Genomic DNA, 16,165 nt, shown 5'->3' with positions numbered 1-16,165 from the left:
AGGCCAATATCTTTGATTTGATTAGTCTGTATCAGTTCTATAGTTGAAGGTTAAAAGAAGGAAAGAATAAGATTAGATAGCGACCTGAAACGGTAGTTATGACTACTCTCTTGTTGAAGACACTGATTTGCGCCGTGATAAAGTACAGTCTTTTATTATTCTAATCAAACTCTTCAGCATGACGCTGCTGCTCTAATGGTAAAAACAGCGTGAAATTAAGCATCACTAATTACTGTGAAGACGCTATCTGTTCTTGAGAAGATAAAGGTTAATCCTCCTAGATAAGGAGATAAAAAAATATATAAAAAAATTGAAATTAATTATCACATTATGAGACTCCACCCCAACAAACGAACACATGAGATATTTTTAGACGAAGTAATTAAGCAGCATAAAAATTTGAAAAGGTTTATATATATATATATAATATATATATATATATATATATATATATATATATATATATATATATATATATATATAAATTATATATATATGTATGTATATATATTTTTTCAGATATTCGAAAGATTTTGACAGACTATACGGCCTCGATATTGTTTTTTATTCTGAGAAGATAATTGCGTTCGGTCCTCTTCCTTTTAATAAATGAAGTAACCAGTGAAAAAGGAGACTTCTATCGTTGTCATAGGAAAGAGAAGTATTCATTAATGGATACTTGCTGTGGAGTAAGGTGTAAGGTTTGATGTTAGTGAATGGGCATTGGTTTTGTTTGCGATATTTATGATCATCTAAGTGTTTTGAGATGAATAACTTGAGCTGACTAAGAGAGTTTTCTTCTTGAATGTTATGACGTGTGTACTTGATATGCCTTACCTGCTCTGTGTTTATATTGCAGAAACACCATTCCATATTGGATGGTAGTTTTCGTCAGACGTATTTGCAACGTTCTTGAACTATTTCGAGGACAAATTGTTCTCGTGAAACTTAGAAAGGGGGCGTTCTGTGTCTCCAAGTATGCTTTTGTTGGTCTCCCCGTTGGGGGGGTTGTGTCGTCAGTGCACTTCACGCGATGCGCTGTAGTTATTACTTAGGTTCTTTGCAGCGTCCCTTCGGCCCCTACATGCAACCCCTTCATCCCATTTACTATACCTTCATTCATATTCTCCTACCTCCATCATACTTTCCACCCTCTCCTAACAATTTCTTCATTATGTGACTCCGAGGTTTTCTTCCTGCTACACCTTTAAAACCCTTTACTTTCAGTTTCCTTTTCAGCGCTTAATGATAGGTCTAGCGCTTGGTCTTTGGCCTAAATTTTATATTCCTTTCTATTCCCATGTTGGTCTGGCTTTTCAGCTTTATTCTCAGGAACATACATGACAGCCTAGCGTACGCTAGGTTTTTCCTTTTGCGTTTGGTAATTCTGAAGATAACGATGATGATTAATCGAAATAACAACCAGTAAACGTCGTATGCATTGGAGGGGAACCCGGAGAGATCCATCAATGTTTGGCTGCACGCTTGGTTTGAAGTATAGATTAGTTGCTGACAGTTTTAACAAGAAAAAGAAAAACAACAGCAAAGGTGAGAGAGAGAGCATGATGACCTCACTATTTTATCAAGAATTATCGATCTGTCACGTCCAATTTATCATGCAGTCTTTAATTTTCTTTCAAAGTACGGAAAAACCCACCCGCTATCTTATAACAAATAACAAAAATTACATTAAGCATTCATATATCAGCTCTGTTGACGTTGATGACTGCGATCAGATAATAATAAGCGCGATGTGCTTGTCTCTGCATGCCTTAAAAAGCGGTAAAGTGCTTGTCACATCACCTATTAAAAGACACCAGTTTTATTACCAATACCATAAATAAACTGTTCTGTTTTGAAAATATAATCAGTAGAATATAGGCTTTTTTGGACTTACTTATTTAATGCGCATATTTATTTATTAGTTTTTGTCATTTATCTGACATTTGCGTTCTTCTTGTTTTTCTTACTTGTTCTTTTACCGTTTTTATTTTGGGCATATTATTCCTTAGAAACTTATCTTGTATTTTCTGATTTAAATTGTGCTTCATGGGTGTCTGCATGTTTTCAATCATAATAATAACTATTGTTGTTGTTATTATTATTACTATCATATTTGTAAGTTTTATTTTTATTATTCTGTTGAAGCTCGCTTGGCAAGTTGGTGATAGTATTTACTTTTGCTCATGGATTTTTTGAACAGTTTCAATAATAATAATAATAATAATAATAATAATAATAATAATAATAATAATAATAGGGTTCTATTAAAAAGAATGGCAGCGTCAGAGGAATTGATTTTATACAATGTCTTCTCAGTTCTTACTATTCTCTTTTCTTCAAGACTGATATCTGCTAAGAGATGGCCGATGTGCATAATCTAGATATAGTCGTTTTATTCTTGTACCTGCTGGTGGAAGTTAAACTTGCATGGTATATCTGTAGTTTCACTGTCAGCATGCAGTAACTAACATCTCGACGTCTTCCTCGAGTGGTAGCGTCGTCCTTAAGTGGTAGAGGATCTTCGCAGATGTTTTCTAAGGGCGTTGACATTTCATGCCGTATCACCAGCCTATTCTCAAGAGGCGGGGAGGGGAATCGTTTTGGTTAGAATGAGCTCATCAGTCGGTAGCAGGACCTGGTTGGCATATATAAGATCCCAAGTTGTTGGTGGGAGAGGAGCTGAATTTTGATTGGCTGTTAGGGGACTGGTTCCCCCAAGCAAAGCCTTCTCCCAAACGTTGATGTCTGCACCCGCCTCCATGTGTGAACGTTGGAAACAGAATGGGTGGTACTGGGAGGGTCGCTCACAGCAGATGGAGGCAAAAGTTAAGTATACCTTAGTTTTACCAGACCACTGAACTGATTAACAGCTCTCCTAGGGCTGGCCTGAAGGATTAGACTTATTTTACGTGGCTAAGAACCAACTGTTTACTTAGGAACGGGACCTACAACTTATTGTGGAACTGAACCACATTATAGCGAAGAAATGAATTCTATCACCAGAAATAAATTCCTCTAATTCTTCATTAGCCGGCTGGAGACTCGAATTCAGGCCTAGCGAGTGCTAGCCCACAACTCTGCCGACTTGCCCAACAAAGAACTAGAGCTCCTGATTGGTTCACTTTCTCGGCTCGGGAATACTGGTGGGTGGGGGGCATTCTACGTGCCACCATCAGAAGGAGGAAAGTTTCCTGCGTCACTGTGTGGTGTTAAGGCTAGGCCGTTCCTTTCCGATGTGTGGAGCCTCCAGGAGGTGAAGGCAGCTATGGCCTGCTGCATTATCAATAATTCCGATATTGGGAATTACATCACTGTTTTATTTCAATATTATGGTTATTCATAGTGTGTTACGAATGGCGCCTTCCTGAATGTGGCAGGAGGTCCTCTTGGCAAATCTCACCATGGTCATACCGATGTAAGCACAGAGGCATTCTTGGATTGGCATTTGTACCTGAAGATCACGTTGGTTCTTATCAGAGGGTCCTGCACCTAGTGGTCTGGGTTGTTCTTCATAATCAAGCTACTGCTCTTTTTATTTTTATAGTAAGTCATTAATTTGACCTTTTTCTCCGGGTCCGTAGGGCAGACGTTTTGTACTATGATGTTGTGAAGGGCGTGCTCGTCCTCTTTGTTGTTCATGTGAAACACTCCCTTATAAAAGAGAGTGATGTCTTCCAGGGCAGCAGGGTGAGGCTCCTGCTGGTACCATTTGTCAGTGGTCATATGAATACATTTTGTGACTTCCTAACTGGATTGCCCATTGTTAATTAAGACCTGGGCAACATATTTTAATTTGATGTGTTTGTGTGTGCCTTTCCAAGAAGAGCAATGTGAGAGAGCTCTCCTGATGAAGGCGCTGACTGCAGTGAGTTTATATCTCTCCGGACACTAACTCTCCCTGTTCAGGCACATGCCCAGGTTCGTGGGTTTCTTAAAGACTTGTGTGATGAAGTGCTCCTCCTGTTACCGTATGAGGACATCGAGGAAGGGAAGGCAACGGTCCTGGCAATACTTGATGGCAAAGTTGAAGCAACTGTGGTCGTGGAAAGCTTGCCACAGGTGTTCTTCCTCTGTGCTGGTGCTAATGAAGGTGTCGTCAATATACCGGACTTACATCAACAGTTTCTCAATGGCGGCAAATACCTGATGCTCCACAGCGCCCATATAGAAATACACAAAGAGTACTCCAAGGGGAGAACCCATTGCTACACCATCTTTTTGTATGTACATATGGTCTCTGTAGGTGGAGGAAGGAGCCTTTTTTGTACAGATCTTGATGAGTGTCTGGAATGCATACTCTGGGATTTTTAATGGGGGCATGGAATCATCTCTATATGCACGATCCAGTATATCTGGATTGTTTCATCCACGGGGACATTTGTGAAGAGGGACTCCATGTCCATTGAGGCAATAACTTCTCCCAGGATTGTCGTTTTAGGGCTTCTAAAAACCGAGCAGAGGACTTCAAGCTGTGGTTATTTGGAACATACGGTCACAATAGCATTCAGTTTTTTTGCGAGTTGGTACATAGGGGCAGGAATCTGGCTAATTATGGGATATAATGGGTAACCTGGTTTATGCGTTTTAACATTTCCATATATGTAGCCAAGGTCATGGTCCACTACAATTGGTGGGAAGTGAAGGGCGTTGGAAGCTATGTCAACAGTCTCTATGATCCTATTGGCCTCTCACTTGAGGTCGACTACTGGGCTCTTGGTGGTTTTTAGAAATTCGCTGCTAGCAGCCAGGATCTCATCCTGGTGGTATTCAATAGTGTGGATGAGCAAGAAGTCAGCAGTCTTATCAGCCCCATGGACAGTGATATCCTTTGCTTGGAGCTCCTCAACTGCTTCCCTCAAGCACCTGCTGATAACTTTACTTTTGTAACTTTGCAAAAGTAAAGTTATCAACAAACACCCCATCTTGAGAATAGGCCAATGATACGGCAAGAAATGTATACGCCCCTAGAAAACATCTGTTAAGATCCTTTAACACTTAAGAATGACACTACCACTTGAGGACGATGTCGAGAAGTTTCTTACTGCATGCAGATAGCGAAACTGTACGGACATACCATGCCATGTTTAACTTCCACCAGCATGTATCAGAATATTACAACTACTGTACACATATTCAGAACCATTGCCTTCCCTCCCTCCAGATTTTGTACAACTGCCAGCTTTTAGCAGATATCAGCCTTGAAGAAAAGAGAACAGTAAGAAGAATTGAGAAGACGTATAAAATCAATTCCACTGATGCTGCCATTCTTTTTAACAGAACTTGCTTGAAAGAGGGTCTACTCCCTTATAATAATAATAATAATAATAATAATAATGATAATAATAATAATGTGGGCACCATGGCAGATTGGTTTAGCTCATCGATGGACTGATTAAGCAACATTGGGGCTGGTCAGTTGTTGGATGGGTGACCGCTTTCCTCGGTGTTGATTCCTTGGGAAAGGATCTTTACCATAATTTTCTCAGTCTATTCAGCTGCAAATGAGTACCTATTCTCGATGGGGTAGGGTCCAACTTTGGGTTAAATAGCAAAACTCAACAATGATAGAAAGAAATGAAAGAATAAATGACAGTGACGTGAATGGAACCTCTGGCAACGGGAGCTTTGTCCGGCAGCCCAGGTATACAACCCAATCAATAGGGAGGGTGGTCAGGTACTTGGAGGTCGTCATCCAGCAACTGACCACCACAACGACAGTAACCAGCAACCAGAGACTGGAGCTGCAGAGGCAAACCAGAAGAAGAAATGGACAAGAGAAGAAAATAAGGAAATATGAAGATGCTACATCAGAAGCAACCCGACAGAAAGAGGATACAGAAGAAAACTGATTATCATCTGGAATGAGAGAAATAACACCCCTCAAACAGAACGGAGGCTGGCAGACCAAGTAAGGAACATAAAGAAAAAGAACCTGCTCTCCACAACAGAAAGAGAGGAACTGGAAAGAGAAATAACACACAGCAACAAAGGACAAGAAGATGAACTAAGAGACGATGACACAGAAAATGACAGGAATGATGAGCTACCAAACAACGATACACGAGGAAACACCGAAGATGAACAGAAAGGTCGGATACAGAAAGAACAAAGATCCCCTCCATGAAACCTACAACACAAAGAAACTAAGGGAAAAAACAAGTGAATTTCATGAAATAATGAAACTAGTCCACACCACCAATATCACAGAAGCAAACAACCTGGCATATGCAGGAGCAAGACTAGTAGTAGAACTCATGGGGATACAAACACCAACACCACCATCACTACCAACCCAAGAGAAACCAAAACAGCAACCGCCTTGGAAAAGGTGCCTGGAAAAACGAATCATGGTGATGAGATCTGACTTGAATAAACTGAAAGAGATGGCAGAAAAGAGGCTAAGAAGCAAGAAAACAAGAGAGGAACTGAATGAGAAATACAAAGTACAGGAGAAGAGACTATACAACACAATAGAAGATATAAAACCGAGGTTTAAAGCCAAAGCACATAAAATCCAACAGTCCTAGAACAGGAATAAAGGATGCCAACAGAACAAACTTCGGAAACAACCAGAAAAGAACTATACAGCCAGCTAAGAGAGGAAGACAACCACCAGGAAATTCCTGAAGCCGAACCTAGTAAGAGACACTGGGAAAACATGTGGAGCAATCCGGTATCACACAACAAACATGCAACATGGCTCCAAGAAATCAAGGCAGAAGAAATGGGGAGAATAAAACAGATTCACCGAGATCACGAGAGACACAGTCAGACACCAACTAAAGAAAATGCCCAACTGGAAAGCCCCAGGTCCCGATGAAGTCCATGGATACTGGCTTAAAAACTTCAAGGCCCTACACCCACGAATAGCAGAACAACCTTAGTACAGAAAGACAAGAACAAGGGAAATATAGTAAGTAACTACAGGCATATCACCTGCCTTCCAATCATGTGGAAGTTACTAACAGGTATTATCAGTGAAAGGCTATACAACTACGTAGAGGATACAAACACCATCTCCCACGAAAAGAAATGCTGCAGAAGACAGTGTAGGGGAACAAAAGACCAGCTCCTAATAGACAAAATGGTACCAACCTAAGCATGGCATGGATTGACTACAAGAAAGCCTTCAACATGATACTGCACACATGGCTAACAGAATGCCTGAAAATACATGGGAGCAGGGAAACACCGTCAGCTTCCTTAAAATACAATGCTCAACTGGAATACAGTACTTACACAAAATCTGGGATAAGACTGGCAGGGTTAACATCAGGAGAGGGCTCTTTCCAAGGTGACTCACTGTCCCACTACTGTTCATGTAGCTATGATTCTGTGACAAAAGTACTGCAGAAAGATGGATGCTGTACCAACTCAAGAAAGGAGGGAACAGAATTAACCATCTGATGTTCATGGACGACACCAAGCTGTATGGTGAGAGTATCAAGGAAATAGATACCGTAATCCAGACTGTAAGGATTGTATCTGGGGACATCAGGATGGAATTTGGAATAGAAGAATGCGCCTTGATGAACATACAAAAAGGCAAAGTAACAAGGACTGAAGGGATAAAGCTACCAGATGGAAATAGCATCAGACACATAGATGAGGCAGGGTACAAATACCTGGGAATAATAGAAGGAGAGGACATAAAACACCAAGAGATGATGGACACGATCAGGAAAGAATATATGCAGAGACTTAAGGTGATACTCAAGTCAAAACTCAATGCTGGAAGCATGACGAAAACCATAAACACATGGGCAGTACCAGTAATCAGATAGAGTGCAAGAGTAGTGGAGTGGATGAAGACGAACTCCACAGCATACACCAGAAAGCTAGAAACACATGACATTACACAAATCACTACACCCAACAGCAAACACAGACTGACTATACATAACACGAAAGGAAGGGGGGAGAGGGGTACTAAGCACAGAGGACTGCATCAACATCGAGAGCAGAGTACCGGGGCAATATCTGAAAACCAGTGAAGACAAGTGGCTAAGGGGTGTATGGGAAGAAGGACTGATAAAAGTAGACGAAGACCCAGAAATATAAGGAGACAGGAGACTGAAAAACAGAACAGAGGAATGGCACAACAAACCAATGCATGGACAGTACGTGAGACAGACAAAAGAGCTTGCCAGCGATGAAACATGGCAATGATTACAGAGGGGAGAACTCAAGAAGGAAACAGAAGGAATGCTAACAGCAGCACAAGACCAGGCCCCAAGAATCAGGTATGTCCAAAGAACAATAGATGGAAATAACATCTCACCCATATGCAGGAAGTGCAATATGAAAGACGAGACCATAAACCAAAAAAGAGGCATGATTCAGTAGCAAAAGCCCTCCACTGGAGCCTGTGCAAGAAACACCAGCTAGCTTGCAGTAATAAGTGGTACGAACACCAGCCTGAGGAAGTGATAGAAAACGATCAGGCAAAGATCCTCTTGGACTATGGTATCAGAATAGGTAGGGTGGTACATGCCAATAGACCAGACGTGACGTTGATTGACAAAATCAAGAAGGAAGTATCACTCGATTGATGTCGCAATACCATGGGACACCAGAGTAGATGAAAAAGAAAGAGAAAAAATTGATAAGTATCAAGACCTGAAAATCGAAATAAGAAGGATTTGGAATATGCCACTGGAAATTGTAACCATAATCATAGGAACACTAGGCACGATCCCAAGATCCCTGAAAAGGAATCTGGAAAAACTGGATGCAGAAGTAGCTCCAGGGCTCATGCAGAGAAGTGTGATACTAGAAACAGCGCACATAATGAGTAAAGTGATGGACTCCTTAGTAGGCAGGATGCAACCCAGAACCCTACACTATAAAAACCACCCAGTGGAATAGGATGACTGTGATCGAGCCCAGAAAAAATGATTATTATTGAAAAAGATACTGCATCATGCGAGTTAATTTTATATTAATAAAGAAAACTGAAGAGACTCAAAGTAAAATTAGTTCGCCTGATGCAGCCATTTTTTCTAACGGGATATATCTAAGAGACGGTCTTCTTCTTCACATTATTATTATTATTATTATTATTATTATTATTATTATTATTATTATTATTATTATTGCTGTTTCCACGGCATTTAATTTATACAGAGTCTTCGCTGTTCTTCATATTATCTTTTTTTTCCTCAGCCTGTTGCTGGTAAATCAGGTTTCCCAAGGACATGCAAAGATTTCTATTTTCTTAGGTTATTTCCTCTGATGTTTGAAACGCGTTCTGGCTTTTATATTCAAAGAGTGAATGAAAAGGCATTTCATTCACTCTTTGAAATAAACGCCAGAGCGCGTTTGAAACATCAGAGGAAATAAACCTAAGAAAATAGAAATCTTTGCATGTCCTTGGGAAACCTGATTTACCAGCTATGGCTGAGAAAAAAAAGATAATAAGAAGAATAGAGAAGACTGTATAAATTAAATGCCATGGAAACAACTATAATTTTAATTCAACTGTCCTCAGAGAAGGTCTCCTCCCTTATTATTATTATTATTATATTATTATTATTATTGTTATTATTATTATTATTATTATTATTATTATTATTATTATTATTATTATTATTATTATTATTATTATTATTATTATTAAACAGAATGGCCATCTAGATGCCGTTGAGTTTATATTGCAGTTTTCCAATCCCTTGAATGAGTATATAATTTACCTGGTGCTACCTGGAGACTCATTGGAGAGATTGAGAAACTGCAATATAAACTCAACAGCATCCCAGCGACCATTCTATTCAATGAAGTTTGTTTGAAAGAGGTCTTCCAACATGTTATTATTATTATTATTATTATTATTATTATTATTATTATTATTATTATTATTATTATTATATAGGTAGTAGACCCTCCTTTAAACATGTGGTGTTGAAGTTGATAAAGGCGTCAGCGGCATTCAACTTGTATAGTGTTTCCTCTATTTTTCTGATAATTGATTTTTGTGGGATACTGCATCCTGCCAGTAACTCGCCAATGTATGTCATTATTATTATTATATTCTTATTATTCCAGGCCCTGATGGTGTTTTTCAGCAGCCTAGGAATGTGGGCCACTGGTAGCGTCATCGCCTTCTCGTCAGTCATCGCTTATGACCTGGAAACTCACAACACGACCATATACGGAGATCCGGTTGCCCTCTCCAGCGAGGAGTTCGATCAGCTGAGTAAGCAGGCTTCTTCATATTTCAGCTGGGAGGAATTGAGGTGTATTGATATTTGCTTCCTTGTATAATTATAATTAAAAAATTTACATAAATTTCTATCTGTTCATTTATTAATGTGTTAATTTTTTTCTAACAAGTGATCTCTTCTTTCTGTATTTCCTGTTACCTTCTGTTGTAAGAGACCTCGTTGCGCCTATTGCGGTCTCTTTCGAGCACACGTGTGTGTGCGTGCGTCATACCTTTGGAGGGACCCAGACAAAGAGGAAAACAAGGGTATCCTGTTTTCTCTCTCTCAAGGAACACAACTTCCGTCATACAATATTTCCGTCTGTTTCTCCCTAACCATTATTGTCTCGATTTATGTACAATCACCACTACTTGCATTGCCCATGCAAGCATTCTAATCATGCACTTGTAAGGTGTCAAAGAAACGAGCAGGTAAAGGTTACTGCTACTTTATTACAGATCCAGGCAGCTTATATTGCGGCCGACTGACGCCGAACGTGAGAGACAATGAAGTGACTGTGACCTGAGGTCGAAACAATAAACAATAATATGCAGTGAACGAGTACAAATTACAATACAAAACATACAGAGCTACAATATAGATACAGTCTTGATGCCTGTGAATGAAGAAACATGTGATACACAATGTGTGACATCGTATAAATACCATAAAGTAAAAATGATTAAAATGCGTGACCTGGCACGTTTTAGCGTGACTAATTGAGCTTGAAGAAAACGGGAAGTCACCAAAGAAAACAAGCTCAGCGGAGACTTAATTAATGGCGCGCCGAAACACTATCCTGGCGCGGGTTGGTGACTTTACAAATACTCCCAAGGCGAGGGGCGTCTGATTAATCCCTATTACCTGGTGGGACGCTGAAGAGGGTGCGCGGCTCCTTGAAGATAACTGAGGGCCTCCCGCCTGTGAGGCTGCTGTTTGGTCCTTCCTGGGGCGGCCGGCGCCTCTTGAGGTGAGGCGTGCTGGAGTGCGTTTGGGCGGAAGGGTGCTGCGTCGCTGCGGGACTCTCTCGACAGGAAGGCGGGCTTTAGCGGTCTATGGAAACCCAGTCGTTCTTGCCTGGGTGCCAGCGGAGCAGCCTTGCTGTTCCGCTCCAGCTGCAGCGGAAGAGGTCCCCTGTAGGGCTTAGTTAGTGGTGGACGGGGCGTCGAAGCTCTGTGAAGGCGTGGGTGGCGGATGACAGCTGTGGCGGCATGAAGGTGGTTGCTTTGTCGCCGATGTGGCGCCTGCAAGGCGAACATTTTACTTTATAGTATTTATACGAATGTCACACATTGTGTATCACATGTTTCTTCATTCCAGGCATCAAGACTGTATCTATATTGTAACTCTGTATGTTTTGTATTGTAATTTGTACTCGTTCACTGCATATTATTGTTTATTGTTTCGACCTCAGGTCACAGTCAATTCCATTGTCTCTCACGGCCCGGCGTCAGTCGGCAAAATGCGTGACCTGGCACGTTTTAGGCGTGACTAATTGAGCTTGAAGAAAGCAGTCACCAAAAAAACAAGCTCAGCGGAGACTTAATTAATAGCGCCAGAAACACTATCCTGGCACCGAATTGGTGACTTTTACACTCTTAATGTTCCACTGAATCTTCTGTATCAAACTGTATGTGTGTTTCTGTTTGTGAAAGATGCAAGCGTCATGCATTTCACATATATTATGCTACTGCATTTTTTATTCATTAATCTGTCTCAGACCTCATGCAACTGTCCATATGTGGAATTTCCTGGCCTTTCCATTGATATATGTTTTATCACTGTACGTTTATTATGTCTCTCACAATCGCCATCTGGTTGCCTGCCGACAAACACAGATGTCCAAAACATTACCTCTGTTTTGCCCTGTCTGTGTGTAGATACTACTTTGCAACTTTCACCAGTCAATAACAACTTCGAAGATTCTGTACATTCATTCAGTAAGGAACTACCAATAAACCAGTCAACACCCAGCCAGTATGTCACTCAATCCCGTCCTTACACTAGTGACCCCGGAGTGACCGAAGGAGCCCGTGGTAGATGTCCGACCCACGATGATGACCCATGTGCCAATGAACCCTTCACCGCCTCCTCGACTCAGCCTCCCGTCGTTCCAGAGTCTTCAATAGATGTCTGACCCTCCGAGATGACCCACCCCACCACTAGAGCCCTGGACGCCTCCTCCAGGAAGCCTAACGCCGCCCCTGAACTCGTACCGGACGAGCTGACCATCGAAAGACCAGCTGACGTCATCCTTCAGCCTGCTGCCGCCCCCCTCAAGCTGGCTACCGAAGGATCAGCCGCTGTCATCCTTCAGCCTGCTGCTGTCCCCCTCGAGCTAGCTACCGAAGGATCAGCTGACGTCATCCTTCAACCCACTACCATCCTCCTCGAGTTCCTGCTGGCCGGCGCCGCCCTTTAGCCTCCTACCCACCCCAAGCCCAAGCCCTTCGTGCCCATTCCAATTGTCAGTAAGATGATATCCGCATCAATGTCTTGCTTGTTGGGGGGAGTATTGTAAGAGACCTCATCGCGCCGATCGCAGTCTCTTTCGAGCACGTGTGTGTGCTTGCGTCATACCTTCGGAGGGACCCAGACAAAGAGGAAAACAAGAGCATCCCGTTTTCTCTCTCTCAAGGAACGCAACTTCTATCATACAATACTTCCATCTGTTTCTCCCTAACCATTGTTGTCTCGATTTATGTACAATCACCACTACTTGCATTGCCATGCAAGCATTCTAATCATGTACTCATAATGTTCCACCAAATCTTCTGTATCAAACTGTATGTGTGTTTCTGTTTGTGAAGACGCCAAACATCTTGCCATTTCACATATATTATGCTACTGCATTTTATTCATTAATCTATCTCGAATCTCATGCAACTGTCCATCTGTGGAATTTCCTGGCCTTTCCACTGATATATGTTTTATCACCGTATGTTTATTATGTCTCTCACAATCGCCATCTGTTTGTCTGCCAACAAACACAGATGTCCGAAACATTACCTCTGTGTTGCCCTGTCTGTGTGTAGATACTACTTTGCGGCTCACGCCAACCAGTAACAACTTTGAAGATTCTGTACATTCATTCAGTAAGGAACCACCAATAAACCAGTGAACATCCAGCCAGTATGTCACTCAATCCCGTCTTTACACTGTTACTTTGTAAGAGACCCGTTGCACCGACGCCGTCTCTTCCAAACACACGTGTGTGTTCGTGTGTTCGTCATCCATCGGAGGGGACAAGACAGAACAAGAGCATCCCATTTATTCTCTCTCAAGGAACGCAACTTCTACCATACAATATTTCCGTATGTTTCTCCCTAACCATCGTTGTCTTGATTTATGTACAATCACCACTACTTGCATTGCCATGTAAGCATTCTAATCATGTACTCATAATGTTTCCACCAGTCTTCTGTATCAAACTATATGTATGTTTCTGTTTGTGAAGATGCCAAACGTCTCATAATTTCACATATATTATGCTACTGCATTGTATTCATTAATCTGTCTCGAACCTCATGCAATTGGCCATATGTAGAATTTCCTGGCCTTTCCAGTGATATATGTTTTATCACTGTACGTTTATTGTCTCTCTCACAGTCTCCATCTGTTTGTCTGCTGACAAACAGATGCTCGAAACATTACCTCTGTTTTGTTCTGTCTGTGTGTAGATGCTACTTTTTGGCCCACACAGGCCAATAACATCTTCGAAGATTCTGTACATTCATTCAGTAAGAAACTACCAGTAAACCAGTCAACACCCAGCCAGTATGTCTCTCACAATCCCGTCCTTACAACTTCTTTAAAATGAACACCATATTCTTTGGAAGTTTGAATTTCAAGTCAATGGCCCCTGTGGGCTTGTTCCATATGAATAGGGTTCATCTTCTGAATAACAATAATAATGAATAGTGGAACTTACCATTACTGGGCTAACTACATTTGGTAATGACCGGATTTGAAAATATAATTTTAGAAATGGTTTTTAAATTTTATCATTTTAGAAATGAATGGGTATAGAAGTTATCATTTGGAGAATGTTTAGGTACAATTTTGTCATTTTGGGAGAGTGACTGATTATCCAATAAAGGAATGGTTTGGTATAGACTTTGTTATTTTTAGAATGTTTGGGTACAAATTTATCCCTAGGGGAATGACTGATTATGTATCTTATCACTTTAACAATTACTGGGTTGGGCTCTGTTATTAAACAAATGATCAGGTTTGCATTTATCTTTTTATATCTTCTGCAAGTTATCTTCTCTCTTTGGGAGAATATCTGTGACTGTGTCTGAGAATCACTACTTTTGAAAAATTGTGCAAATATATGTCTTTCGACTTTCAGTGCCAGGGATGTTAAGATATCGAAATGCAGTTTTGTAGATGCAGACTATTAAACTCTGATTCCATTGTATGTGAATAGTTCCTTTGTGGCTTATTCAGTAAGTCCTATGAAGGTGCTAGATTAGGGTATCATCCGAACATGGTCTGGATTCCCACATCCTTTATGAGAATAGATTCCAGAATTTTGTATATAAAAGAATTTGAACCTTTCTGGCCTCTTATTCGCATTCGGTGATGTCTGGGATGTAAAGGGTGGCACGGGAACGAAGTATCTGACTAAGCTTATGTTTCTGACTTGAACTCAACACTTTTGTCTGTAACTTTAACTTCATAAAACTTAAGTTTTATTGACAAGTACGAACTGATCATTGCTTCTCTGTTATTCATACGAGTGTCCTAACAAACTTTGTTCTTGACCCTCATTTGATCAATTTCATTGTAGACAGCATTCACTATCATATTGTTCTCCCTTGCGTTTACATTAATTCCAAATTTAAATTAAGATTTACAATTTACTCTTGTGTTTTATTAAAATTTTCTTCATATACGAGGCAAATTTCGCCCATATTCAGTATTCTGTGACGTTTAGTATTTTTTATTATTTTAGATTCCTTAAGTTAAAGTGTTGTTATGATTTACCAACAGAACATGCATATATTATATATATATATATATATATATATATATATATATATATATATATATATATATATATATATATATATATATATATATACATACACTCTAGTTTGCTAGGCCTTTTGACACGGTCCTTTGGTAGTAGACTGATGAAAAATATAAAGTGAGTTTACAAGAAAGCTCATTACAATTGACTGATGACATGCAGATATCCTGAGGATGGGGATTATAAGGAACAGATGCACCTGGAATCCAACACAGGTGAAGAATTAATGGAATTACCAAAACGAAGGTAAATCTTTGAGAGGTTTTACAAAGGATTAGGCCCAAAAGCAAGGAGGAGTCGGTTAAAGGATTATACAGGGGAAGAGACTAACCACCAAAAATGACCTTGGAATGAAACATTTACAATTTTTGCAAAAATTGTTTTATTTTACCAAAAGGAGAAAATGTGTTTTACTTTTTATAAATATGTAATCAGCTTATTCATTCAAGATCATTTTGGTTGTTCCTATTGCTAATATTCTAATTCTGCTTTTAATGACCAGTTGGGCTAATCCTTTGTAAAACCTCTCCAAATTACCTTTGTGACAGGTCATATTTCTTCACCTGTGTTGGATTCAAAACCCCTTCCTGTTCCGTAAATCCTATCCTCAGGGATATTTGTATGTCACCAGTCCAACTGTACAGCTTTCTGTAACTTTACACCTATTTTTCATCCGGTCTACTACTAAGACCATGTGTCAAACAGCAACTACTACGTGTTCATTTTTGCTTTGTGGCATTTGCTTTTATTTACATTCGTCACTTGCCATATCTTCGTGAATCAGTTATATATATATATATATATATATATATATATATATATAATATATATATATATATATATATATATATAATATATATATATATATATATATATATATATATATATATATATATATATATATATATATATATATATATAT

General features: G+C 39.9%; 1 protein-coding gene across 1 annotated transcript in view; it reads left to right on the top strand.

Annotated features, from left to right (window-relative positions):
• The window catches only part of LOC136844011 (uncharacterized), a 117,046-nt gene that overhangs the window by 56,130 nt on the left and 44,751 nt on the right, over positions 1-16,165 (top strand). Inside the window, exon 6 of the mRNA XM_067113021.1 lies at positions 10,048-10,198. Within this exon, the coding sequence (XP_066969122.1) occupies positions 10,048-10,198 (151 nt within the window). The remainder of the gene's footprint in view (positions 1-10,047; positions 10,199-16,165) is intronic.

This window comes from Macrobrachium rosenbergii, chromosome 12 (assembly GCF_040412425.1).
Source record: "Macrobrachium rosenbergii isolate ZJJX-2024 chromosome 12, ASM4041242v1, whole genome shotgun sequence".
Taxonomy (NCBI): Eukaryota; Metazoa; Arthropoda; class Malacostraca; order Decapoda; family Palaemonidae; genus Macrobrachium; species Macrobrachium rosenbergii.
This window is presented reverse-complemented; position numbering and strand designations above follow the sequence as displayed.